At 60.2% G+C, this 23,713-nt stretch overlaps 11 protein-coding genes across 11 annotated transcripts; 3 read left to right on the forward strand and 8 right to left on the reverse strand.

The window, feature by feature from the left end:
• Positions 1–221: 221 nt before the first annotated feature.
• BO70DRAFT_346172 (AAA family ATPase) lies at positions 222–7,664 on the forward strand (the record flags this gene model as incomplete). Its single annotated transcript, XM_025541531.1, has 8 exons — positions 222–1,680; positions 1,739–3,172; positions 3,227–3,563; positions 3,644–3,793; positions 3,917–4,509; positions 4,567–5,469; positions 5,558–6,319; positions 6,375–7,664. The coding sequence occupies 8 exons, from the start codon at positions 222–224 to the stop codon at positions 7,589–7,591; spliced, it is 6,855 nt and encodes a 2,284-aa protein (XP_025394693.1). The 3' UTR covers positions 7,592–7,664.
• A 199-nt stretch (positions 7,665–7,863) lies between these two features.
• Positions 7,864–9,202, reverse strand: BO70DRAFT_366635 (alpha/beta hydrolase). The gene has a single exon (XM_025544383.1). It carries the CDS (start codon positions 8,983–8,985, stop codon positions 7,987–7,989), a length of 999 nt encoding a protein of 332 aa, XP_025394694.1. The 5' UTR covers positions 8,986–9,202; the 3' UTR covers positions 7,864–7,986.
• Positions 9,203–9,563: 361 nt separating this feature from the next.
• Positions 9,564–11,359, reverse strand: BO70DRAFT_366636 (phosphatidylinositol-specific phospholipase C domain-containing protein). Its single transcript, XM_025544384.1, has one exon. It carries the CDS (start codon positions 11,257–11,259, stop codon positions 9,844–9,846), a length of 1,416 nt encoding a protein of 471 aa, XP_025394695.1. The 5' UTR covers positions 11,260–11,359; the 3' UTR covers positions 9,564–9,843.
• A 2,006-nt stretch (positions 11,360–13,365) lies between these two features.
• On the reverse strand, positions 13,366–14,229 carry BO70DRAFT_433271 (uncharacterized protein; the record flags this gene model as incomplete). The annotated part of the gene is made up of 4 exons (XM_025548398.1): positions 13,366–13,506; positions 13,531–14,031; positions 14,079–14,103; positions 14,171–14,229. The coding sequence occupies 4 exons, from the start codon at positions 14,227–14,229 to the stop codon at positions 13,417–13,419; spliced, it is 675 nt and encodes a 224-aa protein (XP_025394696.1). The 3' UTR covers positions 13,366–13,416.
• A 46-nt stretch (positions 14,230–14,275) lies between these two features.
• Positions 14,276–15,498, forward strand: BO70DRAFT_346180 (A4/G1 family peptidase). Its single transcript, XM_025541532.1, has 2 exons — positions 14,276–15,077; positions 15,152–15,498. Exons 1-2 carry the CDS (start codon positions 14,468–14,470, stop codon positions 15,349–15,351), a joined length of 810 nt encoding a protein of 269 aa, XP_025394697.1. The 5' UTR covers positions 14,276–14,467; the 3' UTR covers positions 15,352–15,498.
• A 326-nt stretch (positions 15,499–15,824) lies between these two features.
• Positions 15,825–16,516, reverse strand: BO70DRAFT_301870 (uncharacterized protein; the record flags this gene model as incomplete). Its single annotated transcript, XM_025539725.1, has 3 exons — positions 15,825–15,979; positions 16,033–16,314; positions 16,363–16,516. The coding sequence occupies 3 exons, from the start codon at positions 16,514–16,516 to the stop codon at positions 15,825–15,827; spliced, it is 591 nt and encodes a 196-aa protein (XP_025394698.1).
• Positions 16,517–16,885: 369 nt separating this feature from the next.
• On the reverse strand, positions 16,886–17,872 carry BO70DRAFT_176081 (uncharacterized protein). The gene has a single exon (XM_025538401.1). The coding sequence runs from the start codon at positions 17,660–17,662 to the stop codon at positions 17,048–17,050; it is 615 nt and encodes a 204-aa protein (XP_025394699.1). The 5' UTR covers positions 17,663–17,872; the 3' UTR covers positions 16,886–17,047.
• A 159-nt stretch (positions 17,873–18,031) lies between these two features.
• Positions 18,032–18,727, reverse strand: BO70DRAFT_366640 (uncharacterized protein). Its single transcript, XM_025544385.1, has one exon. The coding sequence runs from the start codon at positions 18,464–18,466 to the stop codon at positions 18,272–18,274; it is 195 nt and encodes a 64-aa protein (XP_025394700.1). The 5' UTR covers positions 18,467–18,727; the 3' UTR covers positions 18,032–18,271.
• A 77-nt stretch (positions 18,728–18,804) lies between these two features.
• On the reverse strand, positions 18,805–20,754 carry BO70DRAFT_366641 (polyamine transporter). The gene is made up of 4 exons (XM_025544386.1): positions 20,639–20,754; positions 20,395–20,454; positions 19,762–20,304; positions 18,805–19,698 (listed from the first exon to the last, which is right to left on the reverse strand). The coding sequence occupies exons 1-4, from the start codon at positions 20,741–20,743 to the stop codon at positions 18,925–18,927; spliced, it is 1,482 nt and encodes a 493-aa protein (XP_025394701.1). The 5' UTR covers positions 20,744–20,754; the 3' UTR covers positions 18,805–18,924.
• Positions 20,755–21,342: 588 nt separating this feature from the next.
• On the reverse strand, positions 21,343–21,671 carry BO70DRAFT_176125 (uncharacterized protein). Its single transcript, XM_025538402.1, has one exon. The coding sequence runs from the start codon at positions 21,555–21,557 to the stop codon at positions 21,390–21,392; it is 168 nt and encodes a 55-aa protein (XP_025394702.1). The 5' UTR covers positions 21,558–21,671; the 3' UTR covers positions 21,343–21,389.
• A 422-nt stretch (positions 21,672–22,093) lies between these two features.
• BO70DRAFT_301986 (MDR family MFS transporter) lies at positions 22,094–23,593 on the forward strand (the record flags this gene model as incomplete). Its single annotated transcript, XM_025539730.1, has 1 exon — positions 22,094–23,593. A coding segment is annotated over one exon (1,500 nt), but the record flags the coding sequence as incomplete, so codon positions are not given.
• Between the last annotated feature and the right edge of the window lie 120 nt (positions 23,594–23,713).

The following is a 23,713-nucleotide window of genomic DNA, read 5'->3' on the forward strand; positions in this document are numbered from 1 at the left end:
GACAACACAGAACCACAGCCTAGCAGGGGGTGTTTATCTCGTCCATTCACCTGCTCGCATGGGGATGCTGTGCCACAATCCATCTCTCAGCTTCCCCCCTCCTTGCCCGACCCGGTTTCTCTTCCTCCCAACCCCAATCCCACTTGCTCTTTCTCTCCCACTTCCGTGTTCCCCCCCCCCCCAAAAAGTAAACCAACAGCCCTAATCCCCCTCCCCTCCCGATGGCCACCCGCAACGATCGCCTCTCCAAACACCTCTCGGCCATCCTCAAAGGCACCAAGAAGGTCGAGCGGACAGCCGATGCCAAGCTACTGCTAGAGGCCGTGTGTGCCCAACCCGACCACCTGCGATGCATCGAACGCATCCTGGCCTCGACCCCCGCCATCGACGCTCTCCAGAACAGTGTCCGGCTGGACCTGTCCTCGGCCTTCTTGAACGGCCCGGTTGCGGCCTTTCTGAGCTACCTGCAGGACACCGGTCTGGAGAACTTCGGTAACGGGCAGTTCGTGCGCAAGATCGTCGGCTACCTGGTCGATCCCCCCAGTTTCTGGCTGGCCTTGGTCGATGCCCACACCCGGCGGCAACTCGGCGAGGAGGCCGAATTGGGCTTTGCCTGGCTGCTGCTGAATCGCCTCGTGTCCTCGTCCTGTCCCTCGGAGGTGATTCCAATCGCGAAGGCCCACCGAGAGAACCGATCGTTCCTGGACTCTCCCTCGCTCCCGATCCGAACGGTGGGCTACCGCATCGACAACATCCTGCAGACCATCGCTGCCCAAGTCCCGTCCGACGAGGGCTACCGACACCGACCGGGCGGCCGCCACGACAACGACCATGAAGACTTCCGCCAGATCGCCATCCTGCCGACCCCCGATGAGATCGTCTCGACGGAGCTGCCCTACTACCGCCTGGCGGACGACATCTACCGCGTGCCTGTCGACCGGCGCCCCGCCGCCCATCACGACAACCAGTTCCGCCTGCTGCGAGAGGACCTGCTGGCCGAGCTGCGCAACGATCTGCAGATCGCCCGTGGCCAGAAGAAGGGTCGACGCTCCGCGCGCCCCATCGACGGGCTGGTCTTTCATAAGGTCGACTGCGGCGACGTCGGCCGTCGCCGGTCCTCCCGGCTGCATTTCCGGTGCCCCAGGGGCCTGCCGCAGCTCGCGGGCCTGAATCCCACCGACCGCAAGAAAATCCTCGACACCAACAAGAATTTCCTCAAGCATCAATCCTTCGGGTGTCTGCTCTACCAGGCCGAGATCATTGCCTTCGCCACCGTCGACCGCGGGGCGTCTTCGCTCGTGGACAACATCCCGACGCTGGCGTTGGACGTGTCGGGCCATGATGGGCTGGGCCGCGTCCTGCTGTATGCCAAACTCGGCCTCCCGTTCACCTTTCTGGTGGTAAACACTCCGGTCTTTGCGTATGAGCCGATCTTGCAGCGGCTGCAGGAGAAGGTCGAGTTCCCCATGTCCGGCGTCCTGCTCGCGTCGGAGCCCAAGCAGCAGCCGCTGCCCCTCGGCGCCAAACTGGCCTCCGTGGTCCGCACAATCCGAGCCAGCCAGGGCAAGGACCTTCAGACCATCCTGAACGCCGAGCGAGAGATCTCCCTGGATGCGTCCCAGGTGAAGTCGCTCCTCGACGGGCTGGAACAGAGAATCAGCGTCATCCAGGGGCCCCCCGGTAAGTCGGCACACGGCCACCCGAGGGATGCTGAGACTGTGCTGACGGCCACCTCCAGGCACCGGAAAGTCCTTCATCGGCGCGTTGATCGCCAAGATCCTGCACGACCATACCGACAAGACGATGATGGTGATTTGTTACACCAACCATGCGCTGGATCAGTTTCTCGAGGACCTGATGGACATCGGTATCCCGGACACCTCGATGGTCCGTCTAGGTGCGAAGTCCACCGCGCGAACCAAGTCCCTGGGCCTGATGGATCAGTCCGCCGGTCAGTCGGGCGCCATCTGCTGGCCGCTGGTCGCGGCGAAGCGACAGGATCTGGAAGACCTGGCGGGTGAGTTGGGGGCGGTGGTGAAGAACTTCACCAGTGGGCGGGTTAGCAAAGGGGAGATGCTCGAGTTCCTGGAGTTCTCGGATGACTCGGACTTCTTCGATGCGTGTCTGGTCCCCGACCTTGACGCCGGAATGCAACGAGTCGGGAGGAATAACAGGAGGATCGACCGATTCTACCTGTGGGACTGCTGGTACAGTGGAAGAGACGCTGGGGTGTTCAAGGATACCGTTCGCCCCGAACACTCGCACATCTGGACGATGCCGGTTGCCCGGCGCCGCCAGTTGATATCCAAGTGGCAGAAGAGCATCCTGCAGGAGAGTTGCGCCCGCGTGGTGGATCTGATCGAGCAGTTCGACTCCCTCGACGAGGAGCTGCAGGAGTACTTTTACGACAAAAAACATGCCGCCGTCCTGGCGAAGAAGCGCATCGTTGCCTGCACCACCAACGCGGCTGCCCGCTACGGCCGTGCCCTGCAGATGGCCAAGCCGGACGTCATCCTGGTGGAAGAGGCCGGCGAGATCCTGGAGAGTCACGTCCTGACCGCGATGACGCCCAACACCGAGCAGCTCGTGCTGATCGGGGACCACAAGCAGCTGCGGCCCAAGGTCAACAACTACAGCCTGTCGGTGGAGAAGGGCGACGGCTTCGACCTCAACCGCTCGCTGTTCGAACGGCTGATCCTGCGCCACTATCCCCATACCTCCCTGTCCAAGCAGCATCGCATGCGCCCGGAGATCTCTCGCCTCATCCGACATCTGACCTACCCAGAGCTCGAGGACGCCGCTCGCACCCAGGAGCGCCCGCGACTGCGGGGATTCCAGGGCGATGTTGTCTTCATGCACCATACCCGTCTCGAGAGCGACCTGGAGGTGATGGAGAAACGTGATCCCACGGTCAAAGCCAGCAAGCAGAATCTCTTCGAGGTGCAGATGGTCCTGATGGCCGTCCGGTATCTGGGGCAGCAGGGCTACGGCACCGACAACCTGGTCATCCTGACGCCCTATCTCGGGCAGCTGTCCCTCCTGCGGACGGAACTCAGCAAGACCAACGACCCGATCCTGAACGACCTCGACTCGAATGATCTGCTCACGGCCGGTCTGCTCACTCCGGGCCCGCAAAAGTCGACCAGAGCGGCCATCCGCATCTCGACGATCGGTATGTTGGTTTTCCAGCAACTGTTGCACACAGGCTAATGGATACCCGGGGTAGATAATTACCAGGGAGAGGAAAGCGACATTGTGGTGGCGACCCTAACGCGCAGCAACGAGGCCGGCGATATTGGCTTCATGGCGGCCCCCGAGCGCGTCAACGTCCTGCTGTCCCGGGCGCGCAATGCCCTCCTGATGATCGGGAACGCGGACACCTTTCTCAAGAGTCGCAGGGGCCATTCGACGTGGCAGCCTCTGTTCGATCTGCTACGCGAACATGGACATCTATACGAGGGCTTTCCGCTGCAGTGTGAGAGACACCCCGACCGGAGGGTCCTCGTCCGAGAGCCTGAGCAGTTCCACGCGGAGTGCCCGGACGGAGGTTGCCTAGATCCTTGGTATGGCACAACGCTGTTATCGAGATTCCAAATTGAGATTACAATTGAGACCATCTGGCTGACCTGTCCGTGACTACCAGCTCGGCCCTGCTTGCGTGCGGCATCCACCATTGTCCGCGGCGCTGTCATCGATCGGAGGAGCACGCCCAGATGCAGTGCACCGAGACGATCCCCACCAACTGTCCGAACAACCACAAGGGCTCCCAGCCCTGCTACCAGGGCCAGACCACGTTGCGATGCGCGGAATTGATCTACACCACCTGTCCCAATAACCACAAGAATTCCCGGCGATGCCACCAGAAGGCCTCAACGCTGCCCTGCAACAAGTTGGTCTACACCACCTGTCCCAAGAGTCACAAGTACTCCTGGGTGTGCCATCAGGACGAGCCCGAGACATGTAAGGTTTGCCTGGAGGAGGCCATCGAGGCCGAGAAGAAGAAGCTGGAGGATGAGAAGCTGGAGGCCAAGCGGCAGGAGATCCAGCGAGAGCATGCCAAACGATTGCAGGAGATCGATGAGAAGATCAAACAGCAACGCGAGATCCTCGCCGACGTCCAGAACGACCGGGATCGACAGGATGTCCTCGCTCAGAAGCAGAAGGAACTTCAAGACCTGACAGCTACTGCCAAGCGATCCCGACAGCCTCAACCCCAGTCTACTGCCACCGCAAACAAGGCATCCGGGAAAAGAAGCCCACAGGCGGAACCCGAACCATTTGCCTTGCAATCCGAGGCGAAGGACGAGTGGGAGCGCCAAAAGCAAGCGGAAGGACAGTCGAACGACGCATTGGATTCCTTGGTATCGATGATTGGGCTGGAAGGGGTCAAAGATAGTTTCCTGTCGATCAAGTCCAAAGTGGAGGTCGTCGTTCGACAAGGCGCCAATCTCTCCGACGAGCGATTTGGCGCGGCTCTCCTGGGAAATCCAGGCACCGGCAAGTCTCTCTGTTCCCCCCCCCCCCTTGGCGCTTCTTGTCTTTCTAACCTTTTGGACCCTGTTCCAGGCAAAACCACCGTCGCGCGGCTGTATGCCCGTTTCCTGAGCACGGTGGGTGTGATCCCCGGCAGCTTCTTCGTTGAGACCTCGGGGTCGAAGCTGGCCACTGGCGGCATCCCCGGATGTCAAAAGCACCTCGACGAGATCCGATCGAATGGTGGCGGAGCACTGTTCATTGACGAGGCCTATCAGTTGACGTCTGGAAACATCGCAGGCGGGAGCGCAGTGTTGGAATTCCTCTTGACCGAAGTGGAGAACCTCACCGGCAAGATCGTGTTCATCATCGCCGGCTACAACAAGAACATGGAGAGCTTCTTTGCTCATAACCCGGGCATTCCGAGCAGATTCCCCGTAGAACTCCAGTTTGACGACTATACTGATGTCGAACTGCAGGCCATCCTTCACCAGTGCATCGAGCGGAAGTACAAGGGCGGTATGCAGGTCGAGGGAGGCGCCCAGGGGCTGTACATGCGGATTGTCGCCCGTCGCATCGGACAAGGTCGAGGACGGCCAGGGTTTGGCAATGCCCGCGCCGTCCAGAATGTCTTTGCGAGGATCACAGAGCGCCAGGCCAAGCGCTTGCAGCGACAGCGCCGGGCGAAGAAGCCTGGCGACGACATGTTGCTCACCAAGGAAGACCTTCTCGGCCCAGATCCGAGTACCGTACTCGAAGGGAATGCCGCATGGCAGAAACTCCAGAGTCTGACGGGACTCGAGAGTGTCAAAGAATCGGTTCGAGCCTTGCTGGACACGCTGCAGTTCAACTACCGCCGTGAGCTCGAAGAGAAGAAGCTGGTCCAGTTCTCCTTGAACAAGGTGTTTGTGGGCAATCCGGGCACCGGCAAAACGACGGTGGCCAAGCTCTATGGGCAAATCCTGGCCGACATGGGTTATCTCTCCAAGGGCGAAGGTGCGCATTCCAAAAATGGCATTCTCTGTTGCCCCTCCTTCTCCCTCGTGAACCTCCTCGGGCTAATCCTTTCCTTCTGTTCCTCTAGTGGTCGTCAAAAATCCCTCCGATTTCGTTGGCAACGTCCTGGGAGGCTCCGAGACTGCCACCAAGGGCATCCTCGCGTCCAGCCTCGGGAAGGTGCTGGTAATCGACGAGGCATACATGCTGGCCGGCACCTCTTCCACATCAGACGCGTACACACCTCCTGACCCATTCAAGACGGCAGTAGTGGACACGATTGTCGCGGAGGTGCAAAGTGTGCCAGGTGATGATCGATGTGTTCTCCTGCTGGGGTACAAGGATGCCATGGAGAGGATGTTCCAGAATGTCAACGAGGGCCTGTCCCGTCGGTTCCCGATGAGTGCGGCGTTCCATTTCGAGGACTACACCGACGATGACCTGCAGACGATCCTGGATCTGAAGTTGAAGGAGGCAGGGTTTGATGTCACGCCCGAAGCGAGGTCGGTGGTTCGCCAGTGTCTCAGTCGGGAGCGCAATAAGCCGAAATTCGGGAACGCGGGGGAGGTCGACATTCTCCTGGACAAGGCAAAGCTGCGGCACCAGCAGCGGCTGTCATCGCGGCAGACGCGGAGCATTGACATCCTCGAGCCATTGGACTTTGACCCCGACTTTGACCGGGCCGAGAGGGGGTCCGTGAACTGTCGAACCCTCTTCGAGGGAGTTGTCGGCTGCGAGGATCTGATCGCACAGCTGGAAGGTTACCAGAACGTGGTTAGAAACATGAAGCAGCGCAAGCTGGATCCCCTACAACAGATCCCCTTCAACTTCCTCTTCCGAGGTCCCCCAGGTACCTATCCCTCCCATGGTGTGCTTTCCATTCTTTCGCTGACTGATTGTGCCAGGCACCGGCAAAACCTCGACGGCCCGACGCATGGGACAGATCTTCTACGACATGGGGATTCTGGGAACGGATGAGGTCATTGACGCGTCCGCAACGGATCTCGTGGGACAATTTATGGGACAAACCGGTCCCAAGACGGAGAAGCTTCTTGAAAAGGGTCTGGGCAAAGTCCTATTCATCGACGAAGCATATCGCCTCGCCGACGGTGTGTTCGCGAAGGAAGCCATGGATCAGCTGGTGGATTCTTTGACAAAAGAGAAGTACTTCAAGAAGCTCATTGTCATCCTGGCGGGGTATGATGAAGACATCAACCGCCTGATGGCATCGAACCCAGGCCTGACCAGCCGCTTTTCGGAGACGGTCTCCTTTACCAACCTGGCTCCCGAGCAATGCTGGACGCTGCTGCAGAGTAGCCTCGGCAAGATCGAACAGCTTGATACTCGGGTGACCCAGGCTCCGACAGACGAGTTCCGGTCCGAATGCGTGGGCTACTTTGAGCGCCTGGCCGCGCTGCCGGGCTGGGGCAATGCTCGTGATGTCAAGACGATTGCAGACACGGTCATTCGCAAGGTTTTCACCCATGCCCCTGACGGGGACGACGAGCAGTTCCGCGTCACCGAGGAGGCGGTGACATCTGTTCTCCACTCGACCGTCGGTGAGCGTGAGCACCGCGCAGCGCCTCCGTTGACGGCATCCGAACTGATGGACTCTCTCAAGCCGCCCATGGCCGCACCTCCGGGCCCTACGCAAGGACCCCCATCGTTTACCACACAGACTGCGACTGAAGCACGACCACCGCCAGACCCCGTTTCTCCCGATGAATGCGCTCCCGCGCCACCCGGCATCGCCGAGGAGGAGACCCGCGACCCGGGAGTGTCTCAGGAAGTCTGGGACCAACTGCAGCTCGACCGACAAGCGATGGAAGCCGAGAAGCAACGCCACCAAGACCTCCTTGCCGAGGAACGCAAACTGCAACGTCAACTGGACGACAGCAAAGATGACCCGGAAGACGAGGAGCGGCGGAGGTACGACGAGCAAATGAGGCGTCTGGCTAGGAAGAAGATTGAGGCGGAAGAGCGCGAGAAGCAAGAGCAGGCTGTGCAGAAGAAACTGCAAGCCATGGGAGTGTGTCCGATGGGGTATCGGTGGATCAAGCAGGCGGGGGGGTACCGATGTTCTGCGGGGATGCATTTTGTTTCTAATGAACAGCTGGGCTGACGGATCCGCTAGTGTTTGTTGTATGCAGACTGACAATCCCGACCACATGTTGGATGTCCACTCAATATTGAACACCTTTTCAATTGCAGAGTCACCAAAATCTCTTCTAGGTCTACAATATCATTTTCTGCATTCCGTGTGACTGTCTTCACTCACGCAGGATGGTCCACCCCATGCGACTGATCTACAACGCGACAGTGATGTGCGAACATGTTTCATTAGATAATAATATAATATGAATGATCACCAGACAGCCACGCCAGGCAGAAAATGCAGACAGAAAATGCAGACAGGAAATGCAGACAGAATCTCAAACCCAATGCCACAATACATGAATGTCAACGATGCAGATGGTCTAACTCCACTCCATGCGCGCGCACGCTCCCTCGCCCCATCTAAGCCCTATCCGAGCTGAACAACCGGCGCATCCAGTCCAAGCGAGCGGCACCGGCACGCCGACTGATGGGCGCATCGGGCGCGAACACGTCGAAGCCGTGCCAGGCCCCGGGCCAGACGTGCAGCTCGGTAGCCACGCCGTCGCGCCACAGGGCAGCGGCGTAGGCGAGGTCCTGGTCGCGGAAGACATCGGCCGCGCCGACGTCGAGGAAGGTGGGCGGCAGGCCGGAGAGGTCGGGGGCGCGGGTGGGCGCCGTGTACAGGTCGGCGTGCTCGTGGTTGGCCCCGAAGGCCAGGGTGGAGGCGTCGAGGAGGTCGGCCTCGGTGACGGGGGCGATGTCGCCGTACTGGTGGACGGAGGGCCAGTCGGTGCGGTCGTCGAGCCAGGGGTACATCAGCACCTGGCCGCGGAGGGTCGGGCCCTGGCGGTCGCGGGCCAGCAGGGCCACGCCCGCGGCCAGGTTGCCCCCGGCCGACCCGCCGGTGACGACCAGATTGCGAGGGCTGAAGCCCAGCTCGGCGGCGTGGGCGCTCATCCACTGCAGGGCGGCGTAGCTGTCCTCCAGCGGCGCCGGGTGGGGATGCTCCGGGGCCAGCCGGTACTCCGCCGTCACCACGACCGCCCCCAGGGTCTCCACCCAGTCCAGCACCGTCAGGCCCAGGTAGCGGTTCCCGCTGGAGAGACCCCCGCCGTGGATGTGCAGGACCCCGGGGATCTCGTCCACCGAGTGAGTCTGGTGCTTGGGCCGGAAGATCGTGGCGCGCATGGGACCCGCCGGGCCCGGGATGTCGCGCTCCTCGGACACCACCGTCTCTTCTTTCCCGCGGAGGGTGTTCTGCAGGGTGAAGATGGTGTGCAGGAACTCGCGATAGGCGGCGCGCTCCTCATCGGTGCCGACATCCAGCGTGGGGATGCCCCGGTGCACCGCGGCGAGATCGGGATCCAGGGCCGGTCGCACCATGGGAGCAGGAGTGGAGGTGGAAACGGATGCAGACATGTTGAGGGGTTGGATGATTGATCACGGGAGTGGAACTGTTGTTTTTGGATTGAGGGGTTGGTTGAGGTTATTGATTGTCTTTGCTGTTTTGTTGATGGCGGATGCTCGGTGGCTTGAGGACGGGAGAATGGATGGATTGATTGATTGGTGGATTGGTGGATTGATGGATTGATTGATTGATTGATTGATTGATTGATTGATTGATTGATTGATTGATGGACTGTTTGGTTGATGGGATAGAGATATCGACGTTCGCCTCCTAGGGTTTATGTACCTGGCCGGGAGCAAGCCAAGGGTGCAACGCAACGGGCCGCCTTTGGTCATCATCACAGCCGGAGACATTCGGCCTGACCAATGGCTGCCTCGGGGCCTGATTGCCCCGCGAAAGTGTCCGCGCGGGCGAACTTCCCCCGACCCAACTGTCCGGCCCTAAGCCGAAAGGAGACTTTCCAGGACAGGCTCGGGCTGATGAATCGTTCCGATGGATCGAAGGAATCTGGCCAGATCTGGCCAGATCTCGCGGATCTCCCATCGATAACAGGCTGGATTCCCTTGGCCGGCCTCATCTCCTGATTCTACTGCTGGGGTGATGGTCCGTTCCGGGAATGCTGCAGAAGCACGCTCGCTTCACGGGATCCCATTCCACGCCGTTCCGGAAACTATCCGATGGATGCCTGCCATCCTAAACGCATCTATCCGATTCCGTGGCACCACCCACTGGAGGCAAGATGTGTCCAGCCCCAGGTTCTACGAAATCAATCATCTCGTCTCGCAATGTACATGAAAAAAACCCGTCGATTCTAGCTACAGCCCGGCCTCCATCCAGGTCTCTCGTGAATATTCCCCCCTGTCTCCCGTCTACGCCGACAGCCGCTGCTGCGACAGCAGGATCGACGTGTCCACCGTCGCCCCGTCGATGAAGTCGTTCATGATCACGATCGTGCGGTCCGCCTGCAGCCGCTCCAGCGCGTGCGCCCGGATCCACGGCAGGGTGTGCATGTCCAGCGCCCCCTTGGTGGCCGTCAGGCACGAGCTGGCCCCCTCCGCCGCCACCACGCTGTACACCAGCACCTCCTTGATCGACTGCGACGTCGCCTGGCACTGCAGCACCGTCAGGTCCGAGCTGGCCTGTCCCTCGGTCGTCATGCCCTCGAACCGCGCCAGGATGGGCTCCGGCCGCAGGGTCGCGTACGCCTCGGCCGTCCAGCTGTCGTACTTGTCGGCCTGGGTGACCACGATCAGCCGCCGGCCCGCCTGGCGCAGCGCCTCGATGGGCTGGGCGAAACTCTCCTGGCCGCCCCAGCGGAGGGGGGCCTGCTGGGCCTGCGCGCACGCCTCGTCGAGGAGGGCGCTGATCTCGTCCGGCGTGGGGCGCTGGCAGTCGGCGACGATGTTGTCCCAGCGGATGTGGACGGTGACGATCTCGGCGGGGTGCTCGTCGAGGAAGGCGACCTGCTCGCGCAGGAAGTCGTCGAAGGCCAGGCCGGGGATGCAGGCGTGCTGGAAGTAGAAGGTGTCGCGCAGGGCCGAGACCCTCTGGAACTGGGGCAGCAGCTTGGCGGGGCGGAACTCGAAGTAGCGGGCGCCCATGGCCAGCATGCGCGAGATGGCCTTCTTCTGGGTGATGGACAGGCCGTAGACGATGTGCGGCAGCTTGCGCATGAGGAAGTGGTCGGGCACGTGGTCGACGTGGGCCATCAGGGGCACCAGCTTGCGGACGAGGCCCAGCATGTCGGTGTCGAGGTGCTGGAAGATGGCCTCGCAGGTGGTCATGCTGTTCATGCCGTTGTCGTGGGGGGCGGCCAGCACGAAGCGCGAGAAGGGCCGCTGGGCCGCGGGGGTGCCGGGGGGCGCCACGCGGGCCATCCAGTCGGCGTTGGTGCGCGCGCAGACGGTCACGTAGCACTGGTGCCGGTTGGGCAGGCCGACCTCGCCGTGGCCCGCCGCGTAGAAGCCGTAGGTGATGATGGCGTCCTCGGTCACGATGGGGTGGAAGTCCTCGGTGGCCACCATGGTGCCGCCCTGGACCTGGCCCGTCAGGCTGCTGATGTCGTTGTGGGCGCTGGCGACGGCCTCGCCGTAGCGGAAGACGGTCCACTCGAAGCGGCCGGTGAAGTGGTGCAGGCCCTCGATGTGGGACGACTCGACCTCGAGGTGGTGGCCGGTGAAGTTGGCGGTGGCATCGCGCAGGGCCTGCTGCTTGGGCACGGTGAAGCCGACGGCGTAACCGGGGACGCCGACATAGCTGTAGACGGAGATGCCTTTGCTGGGCATGTTGACAGGACGTCGATACTTAGTAGATCGATACCAACCGGGTGCCAAGTGCTGCAATGCAATGCTGCAGGCTGCAGGTGGTGGGAGTGGTGGGGAGACGTGGCTCCGGGCGGGCAGTGGCGGGGGCTAGATAGATAGATAGATACTTAACTACTGGCTACCGTGGCGGCTCTCCCTGAGCGAGCCAACCAACCCCATCAGGGACGGCGCCATGCCTGTCTTGTGCCGGGTGGTGGTGACTGCTAGCCTGGTCGGGAGTAGTGCATCATGTAGTTTAGGGCACGGCGGAAGAAATAGGGGGGAGATGGTGGATCTGGCAGCCTGAAACGGGAGGCAGAAGGCGGGCGGTCACGTGAGGTGGGCGGTGGGCGCAGATTTCTGCATTCTGCCCGGCCAATCTTTGCTCCGAGGGTCGCTCTTCCTTGCAGTACGCTGTGTCTGCCCAAATATATATTCCTCCATCGGCTATCCCAATCATCTGTACAGAAACAAGCCAGTCGGGTTAATTCACCGACCCGATCAAGCCCTACACACGCGTCGCACCCTTTTTCTGTTTCCCTCGCATCGCCCCAGTCTCATGCTTTTGCTCATCCGCCTTCCACTGCGGTAATCCTCCCCAGATTCTACGGCTTATGACATGTCTCCGACCGGCGATTTCTCTCTGCTCCCCGGCCGCATATTTACTCTCGGGTCGACCACAGCAACGGTTCTGAGGTAGAGTTTCTTGGGAAAAAAAAAAAAAAAAAAAAAAAAAAAAAAAAAAAAAAAAGAAAGAGCGTGTTACGATCGACTGGTTGAATGGAGGCCATGCGTCGGGTCTACGGGCTGCGGGCCGCGGGGAGGCTCGTGGCGTCTCGATTCTCTGTGTGCTGGGGAGTGGGTGGGGACGCACATCTGGCCCAGGAACATGGCCTTCTATTGATGTGATACAACCCGATCGCCCCAGTGGTTGGGACCATCACTATGGCCCCTCCCACTGACCCAACAATAGCCTCATCCATGGTCCGATCCACCAATCATCGTGCCGATACCATCCCGGTTGTTGGCTTTCTACTGCGTGGTTTACGGCTGAGACAACAGGAGGTGACAGACCAAAAAGACCACTCGGCTAAAAAGGTGTCCAGACACCTAAGTAGGCGTGATACTGGATGATACTGGGTTTGACAGGAGGAAACGCCTCACCCAAAGCTGTGTGCATCCCCGAGGCTGAACTGCACATCCTATCGTCGCTAAGAGCGTCCAAACGTGTAAAGGCCCGATGACCAGCCGATGACACAGTATCCGACCACTGAAACATCAAGCACACCCAGTTGGATTCTCCTTCCCTGCCTCCTGTCGTCTATTATGACTGCCAGCAATATCCTCCGCGTCGATCATGTCGGCATGGCCGTTAGTTATCTCCCTCGAACGGTCCCTGGCCTTCTGGCAAGGCCGAACTATGGCCCGTCCGTCGCACAGCTGTCCGGCGTCCCGGACCCGGTGGTCGAAGTGGCCTACGTCAATCTCCCGGGTGGGATAAGCCATGATGGCCCGCTGTTTCGTGGGTTAGCGGATTGTGTTTAGGGTCACGACGTTTCCTCGGCTCAACGTTTGCATTGGGGCTTTTGTGGAAGATGGCAGACATGGTGCACCAGACATCATGAAGGGCAAAAAGTCGTTTGTGACAGATAGATGAAGTTGCTGGACTGTTCCGATACATCGAAGCGACGTCAAAATGTGCGCAAAGCCCTGGATTTGGGCGAATCGTTTCTGGGGCATTGCATGTAGAGATGGCCCGGCAGCGGAAGGAGCAAAGTCAAGTCTGATGGCGTCTGACCCGGCCATCCTAATACTGTTATCCTCCATCGAGGCCTCATCAGACAATTACCAATGGGCTCGCACTATCAGACAGGGGCCTCGGGCGGGGATTGTGGATGCCCGGCATCTGATGTTCCCACCCCGTTGCAACATGAGGTGATCCAGCGGATGGCCACCGACGCCAATTCCACCCTCGCCAGGGCGTTCCGGCCATTTCCCCTCTTCTGAATAATCGACCAGGCTGGTCACCGAAGTGGGGGGACAGGGCCAGGACCACCGTCTGCAGGACGGGGGATTTCGTGATCCATGACGCCACCGAGGGGACCCATCGTGCCATCCACCATCCACCATCCACCATCGTCAGGGGCAGTCGGGACCTGGCAGCGAGCTGACCATCCATTGGGACTGGAGCGGCGGGGCCCTCCCCAAGACGTCAACCAGGAAGCTGGTCTGTCAAAGTCAGCAGTCGCATACCCAGGAGATAGTTCTGTGTGGCTTGGCCCGGTGCTGTCTCGGAGATTTGTTGCTCTGCACCGTTGCAAGCGATCGGATCACCCGAGCCAAAATGACGCAAGATGCCTCCCTCCGGCGTGGCCCCGCTTCGTGGGAAGTGCCGTTGCCGTCCGGGTAAATGGACCAGCCTGGCCGGAGAGTCAACCTGTGCCTGACGTGCTGGAGCCAAGGGGCTTGGGAAGCCAGCCAGGTGGGCGCTTCTTTCCGAAAGCCCCGTGGCGGCCATGCAGGATTCCTCGTCGCTGGCCCGTGCTCACGGGGCCCCGAGCAGACAGCCTGTGCAGAAGGCCTGGCGTGCCGATTATTCAGGAAGCCTTGTGGATTGATCTGTTCCGCTAAAGCTCCGACTCTCTCGTAATACTGGTCGATATCAACTGGAACAGCACACGTCTTCGCCCATTGCGTCGAGGGGATACGGAGGAAGGCACCCTCGGATAGATCATTCTCTCTCTCGACCAGGCACTAGTCGAGCACGCAAGCATCGTGGTATGCCTCCACCGGGGCTGCACATTGTTGAGGGGACCGTCAATGGCCCTAGTCGCGCGAGTCGTCCGAGCAAGTGCGATAAACCACCGGAGTCCGATGCATCTTCACATCTCACGCCTGGATGTCGCCATCCTCAATAACCTCACTGCCTGCGAAGGGGTGCCTGTCGCCCATGATGCGAGCTCTCGGAGGGCATGAGGAAAGATGATGCCATTCCGCGAGCGAATCTGCCAGGAGCAGTTTGTCGGAGTTGAGATGGATATAAATACGTGGATGATCTCGCCGATGCTTGGGTTCTCTCCATCAGTCTCCATTGTCTTCTCAGGAACACAGCCTTCGACCGACCTCGCCCACCGCCAGTCCCTTGCCTCCCGTTGCCTAACAGCAAACCACCAAAAGCCCAACCGTCAAGATGAAGTTCACTCCTGTTCTTGCTGCCACCATCCTCGCCGGCGTTGCCGCTGCTGCCCCCGGCCGTGGTCTCGAGGCACGCGTCAAGGCCCGGGCCAGCAACACCAACAACGGCAAAGGCTCGCGTCCCCTGCAGGCGGTTGACAAGCCCTCGACCGTCAAGAACCAGACCAACGTCGAGTACAGCTCCAACTGGTCCGGTGCCGTGCTGGTCAACCCCCCCTCCGCGGCGGCCACCTACACCGCGGTGACCGGCACCTTCACCGTCCCCGAGCCCACTGGCTCTGGGTCTGGCAGCCAGGCTGCCTCCGCCTGGGTCGGCATCGACGGCGATACCTACTCCAACGCCATCCTGCAGACCGGTGTCGACTTCACCGTCACCGATGGCCAGGCCTCCTTCGACGCCTGGTACGAATGGTACCCCGACTACGCCTACGACTTCTCCGACCTCGAGATCTCCGCCGGCGATGTCATCGTGACCGTCGTCGAGTCCTACTCCTCCACCAGCGGTATCGCCACCATCGAGAACCAGAGCACCGGCAAGAAGGTCTCCCAGGAGCTCTCCTCCAGCTACGCCCTCGGCGGCATCAATGCCGAGTGGATCGTCGAAGGTACGTGACAGGATCCGCCCTCCTCACCCCTCACTTCCCCGCAAACATGCACACAGGGGCTAACCATGTAACAGATTTCGAGGAGGGTGACTCCCTCGTCAACCTGGTGGACTTTGGCACCGTCACCTTCACCGGTGCCGTCGCGGAGGCCGCCGGTGGGGAGAGCGTTGGTGTTGACGGCGCCACCATCATCGAGATCGTCAACGACGACGACCAGGTGGTGACCGATGTCACCATTGACAGCGACTCCTCGGTGACCATCCAGTACGTCTAAGTGTCTGGACGGACTGCCTTTGTCGTCCCGTCAAGTGAACGAACTGGGCGGCTTGAGATGTCTGATGAAGCAATGATTGGAGGCCAACTGGGTCCCGCGACGAGGAGAAATAGAGCTGTTCCTGTTTGAGACGTTGACAAGCCTAGCTGAATAGCAATGAAGTAAATCGAGATATCGTCCCTCTCTAGTAATCCTCCAACGTAGCTGTAGGATGCTGGAAAGACGAAGTGTGCGGGGTTTGGTTCAATTCTGTGGAGTATTTCCCAAAAATAATATATATTTCCTATCATTATAGACTCGAGCACGATGTGCCTGCAAATTAAGTTAAAGTAAATTAAGGATAGTGAACATAATTCAAACGCGATCCACCTTGACGGAGGCAATTTCAAATGAGCGATGTTGTCAATTGCGACCAAACGAATGAACTCCCGGACCAAAGTCCCTTGTTTCGGAGGCATCTCCCCCAGGCGGCCTCATGCATGACAGGCACCAGACACCTGGGTCTGGGGTGGACCAACATCAACGGTCTCAGCACCATTCACATTGGTCACACTATGATCGATACCATTGAAGGTGCACTGGACGCCACCTGTGTTTGACATGATGTGTGAGATGCTGAGTGGATTGGCTGGTATCCTCGTTAGCATGATCCAACCACGCCTTTAGATGGGAGATACATACTGATAGTTGTTTCAGCACCGTTGGTGGGGAATTCCTGGCTGAACTGGGCATTCGCGGCCCCGACGAAGGTGATCAACACCTGCCCCCCCGACGGCTTAGGCTGCACCGGATGGCTGGGGGGGGTGGAGCCCTGACTGCAGGCCCCTTGAACTTGAGTCTGGGGTGGGCCCACATCCACTTCCCCGGGCCCAGTGATGGTCGTGACCCCGTTATCCACTCCGTTGAAGGTGCAAGTAACGCCCGCCATGCCGGAAGAGATGTGCGACACACTTAGGGCATTATCTAGGACTATTAGTGGCTGTGTTCGACCAGGGTTGGGTGCCAACTGACTGATCTGAGCGAAGGACCCATCGGTCGAGAAGGCCTGAGTAAATTGAGCACCGCCTGCACCGATGAAGGTGATTGGAACGGTGTTTTGGGCTCGCGCAATGCTGAGGCCCAGCGTAGAGGTGGTGAAGAGAACTGGAACTAATGCAAGCTTCATCTTCCCGAACAAACTTTGATCTGATTGAATGATGTGCGGAATATATGATTGTTGTCGTGTCAGTCGACTGAGAAGCAGAGGGAGCAGCAGGGGATTTATAGACTTGGCTGACCACCTCTTCCCGACGTCATGACTGCCCGTAGACCGGAAGAGCGATGCAATCGTCGCATCGTCATCAAGGATGTTGAGATATACGAAGACTACCATTGCCGGATGCTCCTGTGCCGTGGGAACACCCTGTCAAATGACTGATGTCTCGCCCATTCCGGCCGGTCCAGGCAATATTCGACGGAGTCGCGGGGCCCAGGGAGCAGGAAGCGACCTGGCAGGCTGCCGCTCAGCCACTCCGGGAGATTGATACCCCTCAGAGGCCAAACGGCCCATATCTCGCTCATCCCCGAAAACAACGCAGATTGGCTGGGACGGCGCCCGTGTTTACGCTCACTCTGGAGGCTATCTATAAACAAACTCGGATACACCGAACGATGGCCAACCAGACGGAGCGCGGACAGCATGGGCGGATCTGGTCGGTCAGAGGGATCCATGGTAAGCAGCGATTGTGATGTTGTGTACTCCCTTCCCTGTGAGATATGTTGACGCAGCGCGATGATTCCTCTGCTGCCACAGACGGGAAGGGCGAATACAGGCATTCGATGATGTCTGCTGGTCTCCGGACCCCCGTACCATGGTTGACGGTTGGTGCTGCACGGGTACCGAGACATCCGTGGTTCGACCCGGATGGCCGTGGCAGACCAAATGGACTCGACTAGGACCGACCATCTTGGGCATGAGCAGTATGTGTGTCCATGTCAGGTACCAGAGAGACCACACCACTGTCCCCGAGGAAGAAACAACGCATGCACCGAAGAGCAATGCGCATGCAAGACAATGGGGACAAGCCAAGTGAGTCGGAAGGGGTTCAAAGCCGGAAGAGGCGGTTATCTTCTCCGCACCGCGGATTGTCTGGTACGGCCAATTATCACCGGGCCAATACGGCCACCCCCCAGGCTTCGCCCCCGCGGCCATGGGATCTGTCAAGTAGTGAGGTAGGCGGCTGGACAGAGCCTGGATGGACGGATGACTTGGGGGATGCCCTTGCCGGCGGAGAACTCCTGGACGGGGGGCAAGTGTGGATAACACGCCCATGGCCTGCCCTTGCCGATCCCCCGCTTCTGAGACATTGGCATGTGGGATGACCGAGTGGTAGCCATGCCGGGGAAGCTCGACATCGAGGACAGCGAGCTTTACCAAGCAAATGCACCGAGCGAACCGTTGCAGTGGTGCATGTTTCGGGCCGCCCGTTTAAGGTTCGGAGGCTTGTGCCTCACGAGCACAGCCAGCGATATAAATAGCCCTCGGGGGAGCGATCCGGGGCCCCGAAACTTGGTTGGCATCCCGAGTTATTTTTGGGCTGTCATGACGTGGGTGATGGATCACCACTGGGGTGGTGGCTTAGCGAGACGTCCTGTTAAGTGTCTGTCGTTTCGGTTTAGGGAGCGGTCGAAATGGTCGTCATCGTCTTACGCCAACCGAGACGGGCTGTGCCATTGCCATCTGCGGTGCTGACCTTGGCCTGCCGGAACAGGCATCCCAGTGAGGGCACAACGCAGATGGAGGAGGGTCGTCGAAGCCCCGAAATCCTGTCAGAACCATCCATCGAGACAAATGCCTGGTTCCTGCTGCTCTGTGCGCCTACCCACCCCCAGATGTCACATCGATTATTGCGCACTGTGGAACCGTCGGGCGCTGTAAATGTTATGTACCAGCTGCTACAACCGCAGCAGGAGGTATCCTAGATATTCGTCCGTTGTCGACAGCGATGTTGGCTCGCTGGACCTCAGGCTCGGGGAAGTCCAGGAGGCGTCGTCGAACCCGGTCGGACACGGCGGAGGGGTTGGAGAGGGCAGTGGATTCGAGTTGAGAGAACACGACCGGCCAGCTTTTCTGCATCGTCTGTCCCCAACAGGGAAGAATAGCTGAGTTGTTGTTGTTGTTGTTGTTGTTGTTTGTGTTGGCGGGCAGGCAACAACTCGTTGACACCTGGCTGCCTGGTGCTTGGGGCCTGAGGCCTGTAATAGTATGCCTGAGGCACGAATCCGGTCTCACGTGGCCAGGTTGGTTGCCCTTTGCATCAGGCACCAGCGGGTGGTTGTTCCTTTAACCCTGACAACAACAACAACAACAACAACAACAACAACAACACTGCAACAGTCCACTATACGATAGGCTAATCGTACCGGAAACATCACCTTCGGATGGTATGTATGTGGCTGTCGAAGGTGGACTTGGCCGTGTGTATTACTAACTGATTATAGAATTACTATACCTACTACGTGATGATGAATGAAGAAGACCCCGCCGTGCCCGCTGCACGGAGGACGATGATGGCCAGGTCAGGGGCTGGATCCCTATGCCTGCTGCCCACCCCCCTCGTGGACCACCCGATGCTTCTCGCTGCCACCCTCGTCGATCTGCACGCCCTCCTCACTGCTGGCCACCGAGGCCAGCTGCCACCCCCGGATGGCGTGGCCCTTCCACATCAGCAGCATGACGAAGAGGAACGAGAACACGGCGAAGAAGGCCATCATGCCGTACACCCAGCCGACCCCGACGGCCGCCACCCAGGGGTTGATGTAGAAGGTGATGGTCAGCCCGTACACGATCCGGTACGCCCCCACCACGATGCCCGCCTCCGCCGGGTAGCGCGTGAAGCACTCGACCACGTAGTTGACCGTCACCGGCACGCTGGCCAGGGCGCCGATCGTCACGAGGAACACGGCCAGCGCCAGCACCAGGTAGTGCAGGTGGTACTGCAGGGTCGCCCCGAACAGGCCCAGGCCGATGGGATTGAGGATCAGACTGGGGATCCACAGCACGTGCAGCCGGTACTCGGGCTTCCACCCCCCGCGGTTGAAGCGGCGCGCCAGGGCCAGGGGCAGCCGGTCGTTGTAGCGGTGGCCCACCAGCTGCACGATCACGATGCCGATCCAGTGGCAGAAGGTGAAGGCGGCGCTCTGCTTCAGAGAGAAGCCGTAGCCCCCCTCCGCGGGGGACCGTTGCAGCCAGACGGGGACGAGGGCGTTCATGCCGACGTAGAAGCCGAACGAGATCAGGGTGAAGGTGCCCATGATGATGGTGACGGGACAGATCCCGATGAGGATGGGCGCCGCGGCGATTTTCATCTGCAGGGGGTCAGCACCATCGCCCGAGTTTCCCGGGGGGGGGGCACGGCACGGGGTCCTCACCGTTTCAGCCCAGGTCGTCGGCTGCACGACGCGGTGGCCGAGAACGAAGGTCGCCCATCGGTTCGCCAGCCAGGGGGTGGGGATGACGGGGTTCCGGTCCGGATGGGCGCGGTCGTAGCCGGTCTCCTCGAGGCCGCAGACGACGAGGACGGCGGTGGCGCCCAGCAGGCCGACGGACCACCAGAACTCGACGGGGAAGAAGGCGTTGGCGGAGATGAAGGCCGAGAAGGTGGGGCCGGCGATGGTGCCGAAGAGGAAGGCCATGTGCAGGGCCGTGAAGGCGCGGCCGCGCTGGTGCAGGAACAGCAGGTCGGTGATGATGCGCGGGCCCAGCACGGTGGGCACCGCCCCGAAGAAGCCGGCGAACAGGCGCGACAGCACGAAGGCGATGTAGTCGTCCGGGTGGGTCATGACGGCGCCCCAGACCTGGCACACCAGCGTGCAGAGCACGCACCACAGGATGACCGAACTGCGGCCCAGCCGGTGGGCGACGGGGGCGAAGAAGAAGGGCCCAAAGGCCATGCCCGCCAGGGCGGCGGAGTTCTATCGCAAGACATTAACCGGGGGGGGGGATTCTCTCGCACGCACGCAGCCAAAAGTAGGGGGAAAAGGGGGGGGGAGGGGGACTCGTACCGCGTACGCCTCCTGGACGGTCGTCTTGCCATAGATCTTGGCCTGTTGCGCCAGATTCAGCTGGCCAGAGAGGGGGCGATGGCCCCGGAGAACGAGGCGAGGCAGAGAATCGCGAGGATGAGGTGTTTGCGGCGGCGGGACCAGTTCTGGGACAGACAGTCAGAATCGCATCCGGATCTGACGCGATCGGAGATGCAGATGCAGGATCGATTCGGGGGGGGGGGGGCGCAGCTTGCTTGCTTACCAGTGGGTCCCGCAAGCTGTCGCTCGGCACAGGCACCAGCACGATCCCGGGGGGGCCCTCAGGAGGGTGCTGGCTGGTGGTGATATCGTCCTTGATCGCGGCCATGGCGTGCTCACGGCAGTCAGTCTCGTCACCAGGCACAGAAACAAGGGGAAAGGGGAGAAGACGAAGGATGGCGCCCGGCTGAAAAGTCGGAAGAGGGAAGAAGAGCGACGATGCCGATCCCTTCTTGGCCGCCCGGAACGCGTCACCCTCGGATTTAAGCCTCTCCGGGCAATTTTCCCCGGCCCGCCCCGCTCGAAACCCTACATGCCCTAACTATATGTACGGAGTAACAGAGCCCTACGATGGGTAGGCAGGATGCCTTGGGTTGAAGCTTCGTACTATACTACATAGTACTGTCATATTGCTTTGTTGAATCTTTGTCCGAAGCAAACGGGCATAGGCATGTGCCAAGGGACACCTCGCCAGTGAAAAACAAGATATAAATTCTCGTACCTCCACCGATGTAGATCAAGTTCTTGGGAAGGTAGAATGAATACTACCACCGAATATTTAAAATAGAAGACAGGACCTTCCTAGGTGAAGGGTAATCCCGAAACATCTTCAAACCAAGATGCACCTCTGCTTTTTCACATGATGGTTGGCATCATTGCCGTTATATCAAAAGTCGTGCATCGGGAGGAGCACAGTGGGAGAGACGACTGAGATGTTAACCACAGATCGGAGCTACTTTTTCAGTTGGACCCCGTCAGCCAGGCAGCCAGTCATCTAGGAAGAGCTCGATGACTGCCGTATTCTCTCGGGCGTGGTATGCGGGAAGGTTATGCTTGACGGGGATGGGGATGCCGTGCAGGGGCCCGCGGATCCATCGTTCCCCGTTGCGACCGACCGGTCGCCTGGGCCAGACGGCAATCATCAATCAACCATGTGTTGTAGTTGAGTGACATTGTTGGTGAATGGGATCGAGCTATGTTACTTAGCTATCTCTTTCTGTCCGGGGTCAGAGTGGGAGATAATTGGATGCACGGAGGAGATCCGCATCAATCAACATGGTCCTTCCTGAGTCAGGGGACCCACCGGATCTGGTGTCAGATGTCAGGAGCCCCACCCAGCCCTGACTCAGGTCCGATCCCCTGCAGCGAGTTGGTATAAGAGTGAATCTGGATCCCTCTCCCCCCTTCCCCCCGGATCGTGCACTCTAGGACCTTGCTTCTCATCGGACATCGAATTCAGCAACGACGGTCGGCCCAACATGTCCACAGACTCCTCCCCATCCCCGCAGACCAGCAGCCCGCCTCCCGTCAAGCAGGGCTGGCGGTTCTGGGTAAGTACCTCCCACTTCCTCCTCGGTCTCCACGAGTTGCCATCTGATGCCCAACATAGGCCATCTTTGCGGCGCTCACTGTCACCTCCTTGCTCTCCGCGCTGGATGCCTCCGTCATCTCGACGGCCCTGCCGACCATCGTGCAGGACTTGAACTCGGGCGACTCCTATGTGTGGATATCCAACGCATACATGCTCACGATGGCCGCCTTCCAACCGCTGTACGGCCAGACGGCCAACATCTTCGGCCGGCGCAGCCTGACCATCCTGGCGGTGGTGCTGTTTGCAGTGGGCTCGGCCGTGTCGGGCTCGGCCAAGAGCACCGGCGCCCTCATCGCCGGCCGCACCATCCAAGGCCTCGGGGGCGGCGGCATCAACGTCCTGGTGGACATCATCGTCAGCGACCTGGTCCCGCTGCGCGAGCGCCCCAAGTACATGGGCGTCATTTTCTCCGTCTTCGCCGTCGCCCTCTCGCTGGGCCCCGTCATCGGCGGCCTCATGACCCAGCGCGTCACCTGGCGCTGGATCTTCTACCTCAACCTGCCCATCTGCGGCGCCGCCCTCCTGCTGCTCGTCCCCTTCCTCCACGTCCACTACAAGAAGCAGCCGCTCCGCCACATGCTCCGCCGCATCGACATCTTCGGCAATGCCATCCTGGTTGCCTCCGTCCTGGCGATCCTCCTGGCTTTGACGTGGGGCGGCACCGTGCACCCGTGGTCCTCCTCGCAGACCCTCGTGCCCCTGATCCTGGGGCTCCTCGGGCTGATCGCCTTCCTGGCCCTAGAAGCCTCGACGTGGCTCCCCACCGATGAGCCCACGATGCCTCTGCGCCTCTTTGGCAATCGCACCTCCCTCGGCGCCTTCGGTTTGACCTTCATCCACGCCATCCTCACCTACTGGATCACGTACTTCCTGCCGGTGTACTTCCAGGCCGTCAAGGGCGCCTCCCCGACCCGGTCCGGCGTGGACCTCCTCCCCAGTGCCGTGACGGCCATCCCGTTCGCCATCCTGTCCGGCGGCGGCCTGTCCACCCTGAACCGCTACCGACCGTTCCACTTCGCCGGCTTCGCCTTCCTCATCATTGCCTACGGCCTCTTCACCCTCCTCGATGCCTCCTCGTCCGAGGGCGACTGGGTCGGGTTCCAGATTCTCGGCGCGGCGGGCGTCGGCACCCTCCTCACCACCACCTTGCCGGCCCTCCAGGCGCCCCTCTCCGAGGCTGATGTCGCCGTCGCGACCGCCACCTGGGCCTTCCTGCGCAGTCTGGGCGGCATCTGGGGCGTGGCCATTCCTTCCGCCGTCTTCAATAGCCAGGTCAATACTTTGCTGCCGTCCCGGCTGGGTGATGAGCCCGCCCTGCAGGCCCGTCTCGCGAACGGTGGTGCGTACGAGCTCGCCACCAAGGAGTTTATGACCTCGCTGGATGACCGGCCTGCTGTCCAGGCCGCAGTGGTGGGTGTGTACGTGGACAGCCTGCGGATCGTGTGGTATGTTGGGCTCGCGTTCGGGCTTCTAGGCTTCCTGGTCGCTTTTGTTGTCCAGGAGGTTCCGATGCGGGAGCAGCTGGATACGGAGTTTGGGTTGCAGGAGGAGAAGAAGGCAAGTGATTTGGAGGAGGGCAGTGATTGATTGATCATCATAGGGTTTAGGGTTTAGGGTTTAGGGTTTAGGGTTTAGGGTTTAGGGTTTAGGGTTTAGGGTTTAGGGTTTAGGGTTTAGGGTTTAGGGTTTAGGGTTTAGGGTTTAGGG

Source organism: Aspergillus heteromorphus (genome assembly GCF_003184545.1).
Source record: "Aspergillus heteromorphus CBS 117.55 chromosome Unknown BO70scaffold_48, whole genome shotgun sequence".
NCBI classification, from domain to species: Eukaryota; Fungi; Ascomycota; class Eurotiomycetes; order Eurotiales; family Aspergillaceae; genus Aspergillus; species Aspergillus heteromorphus.

Bases quoted from the DNA above. Each gene is read 5' to 3' on its own strand.
- BO70DRAFT_366635 (XM_025544383.1), bottom strand. From the start codon at position 8,985: ATGTCTGCATCCGTTTCCACCTCCACTCCTGCTCCCATGGTGCGACCG.
- BO70DRAFT_346180 (XM_025541532.1), top strand. From the start codon at position 14,468: ATGAAGTTCACTCCTGTTCTTGCTGCCACCATCCTCGCCGGCGTTGCC. The intron at 15,078-15,151 runs GTACGTGACAGG...ACCATGTAACAG, and splicing joins TGCCGAGTGGATCGTCGAAG to ATTTCGAGGAGGGTGACTCC.
- BO70DRAFT_366641 (XM_025544386.1), bottom strand. From the start codon at position 20,743: ATGGCCGCGATCAAGGACGATATCACCACCAGCCAGCACCCTCCTGAG. The intron at 20,455-20,638 runs GTAAGCAAGCAA...CTCTCTGGCCAG, and splicing joins ACAGCTTGCGGGACCCACTG to CTGAATCTGGCGCAACAGGC. The intron at 20,305-20,394 runs GTACGAGTCCCC...GTCTTGCGATAG, and splicing joins CCGTCCAGGAGGCGTACGCG to AACTCCGCCGCCCTGGCGGG.
- BO70DRAFT_366640 (XM_025544385.1), bottom strand. From the start codon at position 18,466: ATGCAGAAAAGCTGGCCGGTCGTGTTCTCTCAACTCGAATCCACTGCC.
- BO70DRAFT_176125 (XM_025538402.1), bottom strand. From the start codon at position 21,557: ATGATTGCCGTCTGGCCCAGGCGACCGGTCGGTCGCAACGGGGAACGA.
- BO70DRAFT_366636 (XM_025544384.1), bottom strand. From the start codon at position 11,259: ATGCCCAGCAAAGGCATCTCCGTCTACAGCTATGTCGGCGTCCCCGGT.
- BO70DRAFT_176081 (XM_025538401.1), bottom strand. From the start codon at position 17,662: ATGGGCGTGTTATCCACACTTGCCCCCCGTCCAGGAGTTCTCCGCCGG.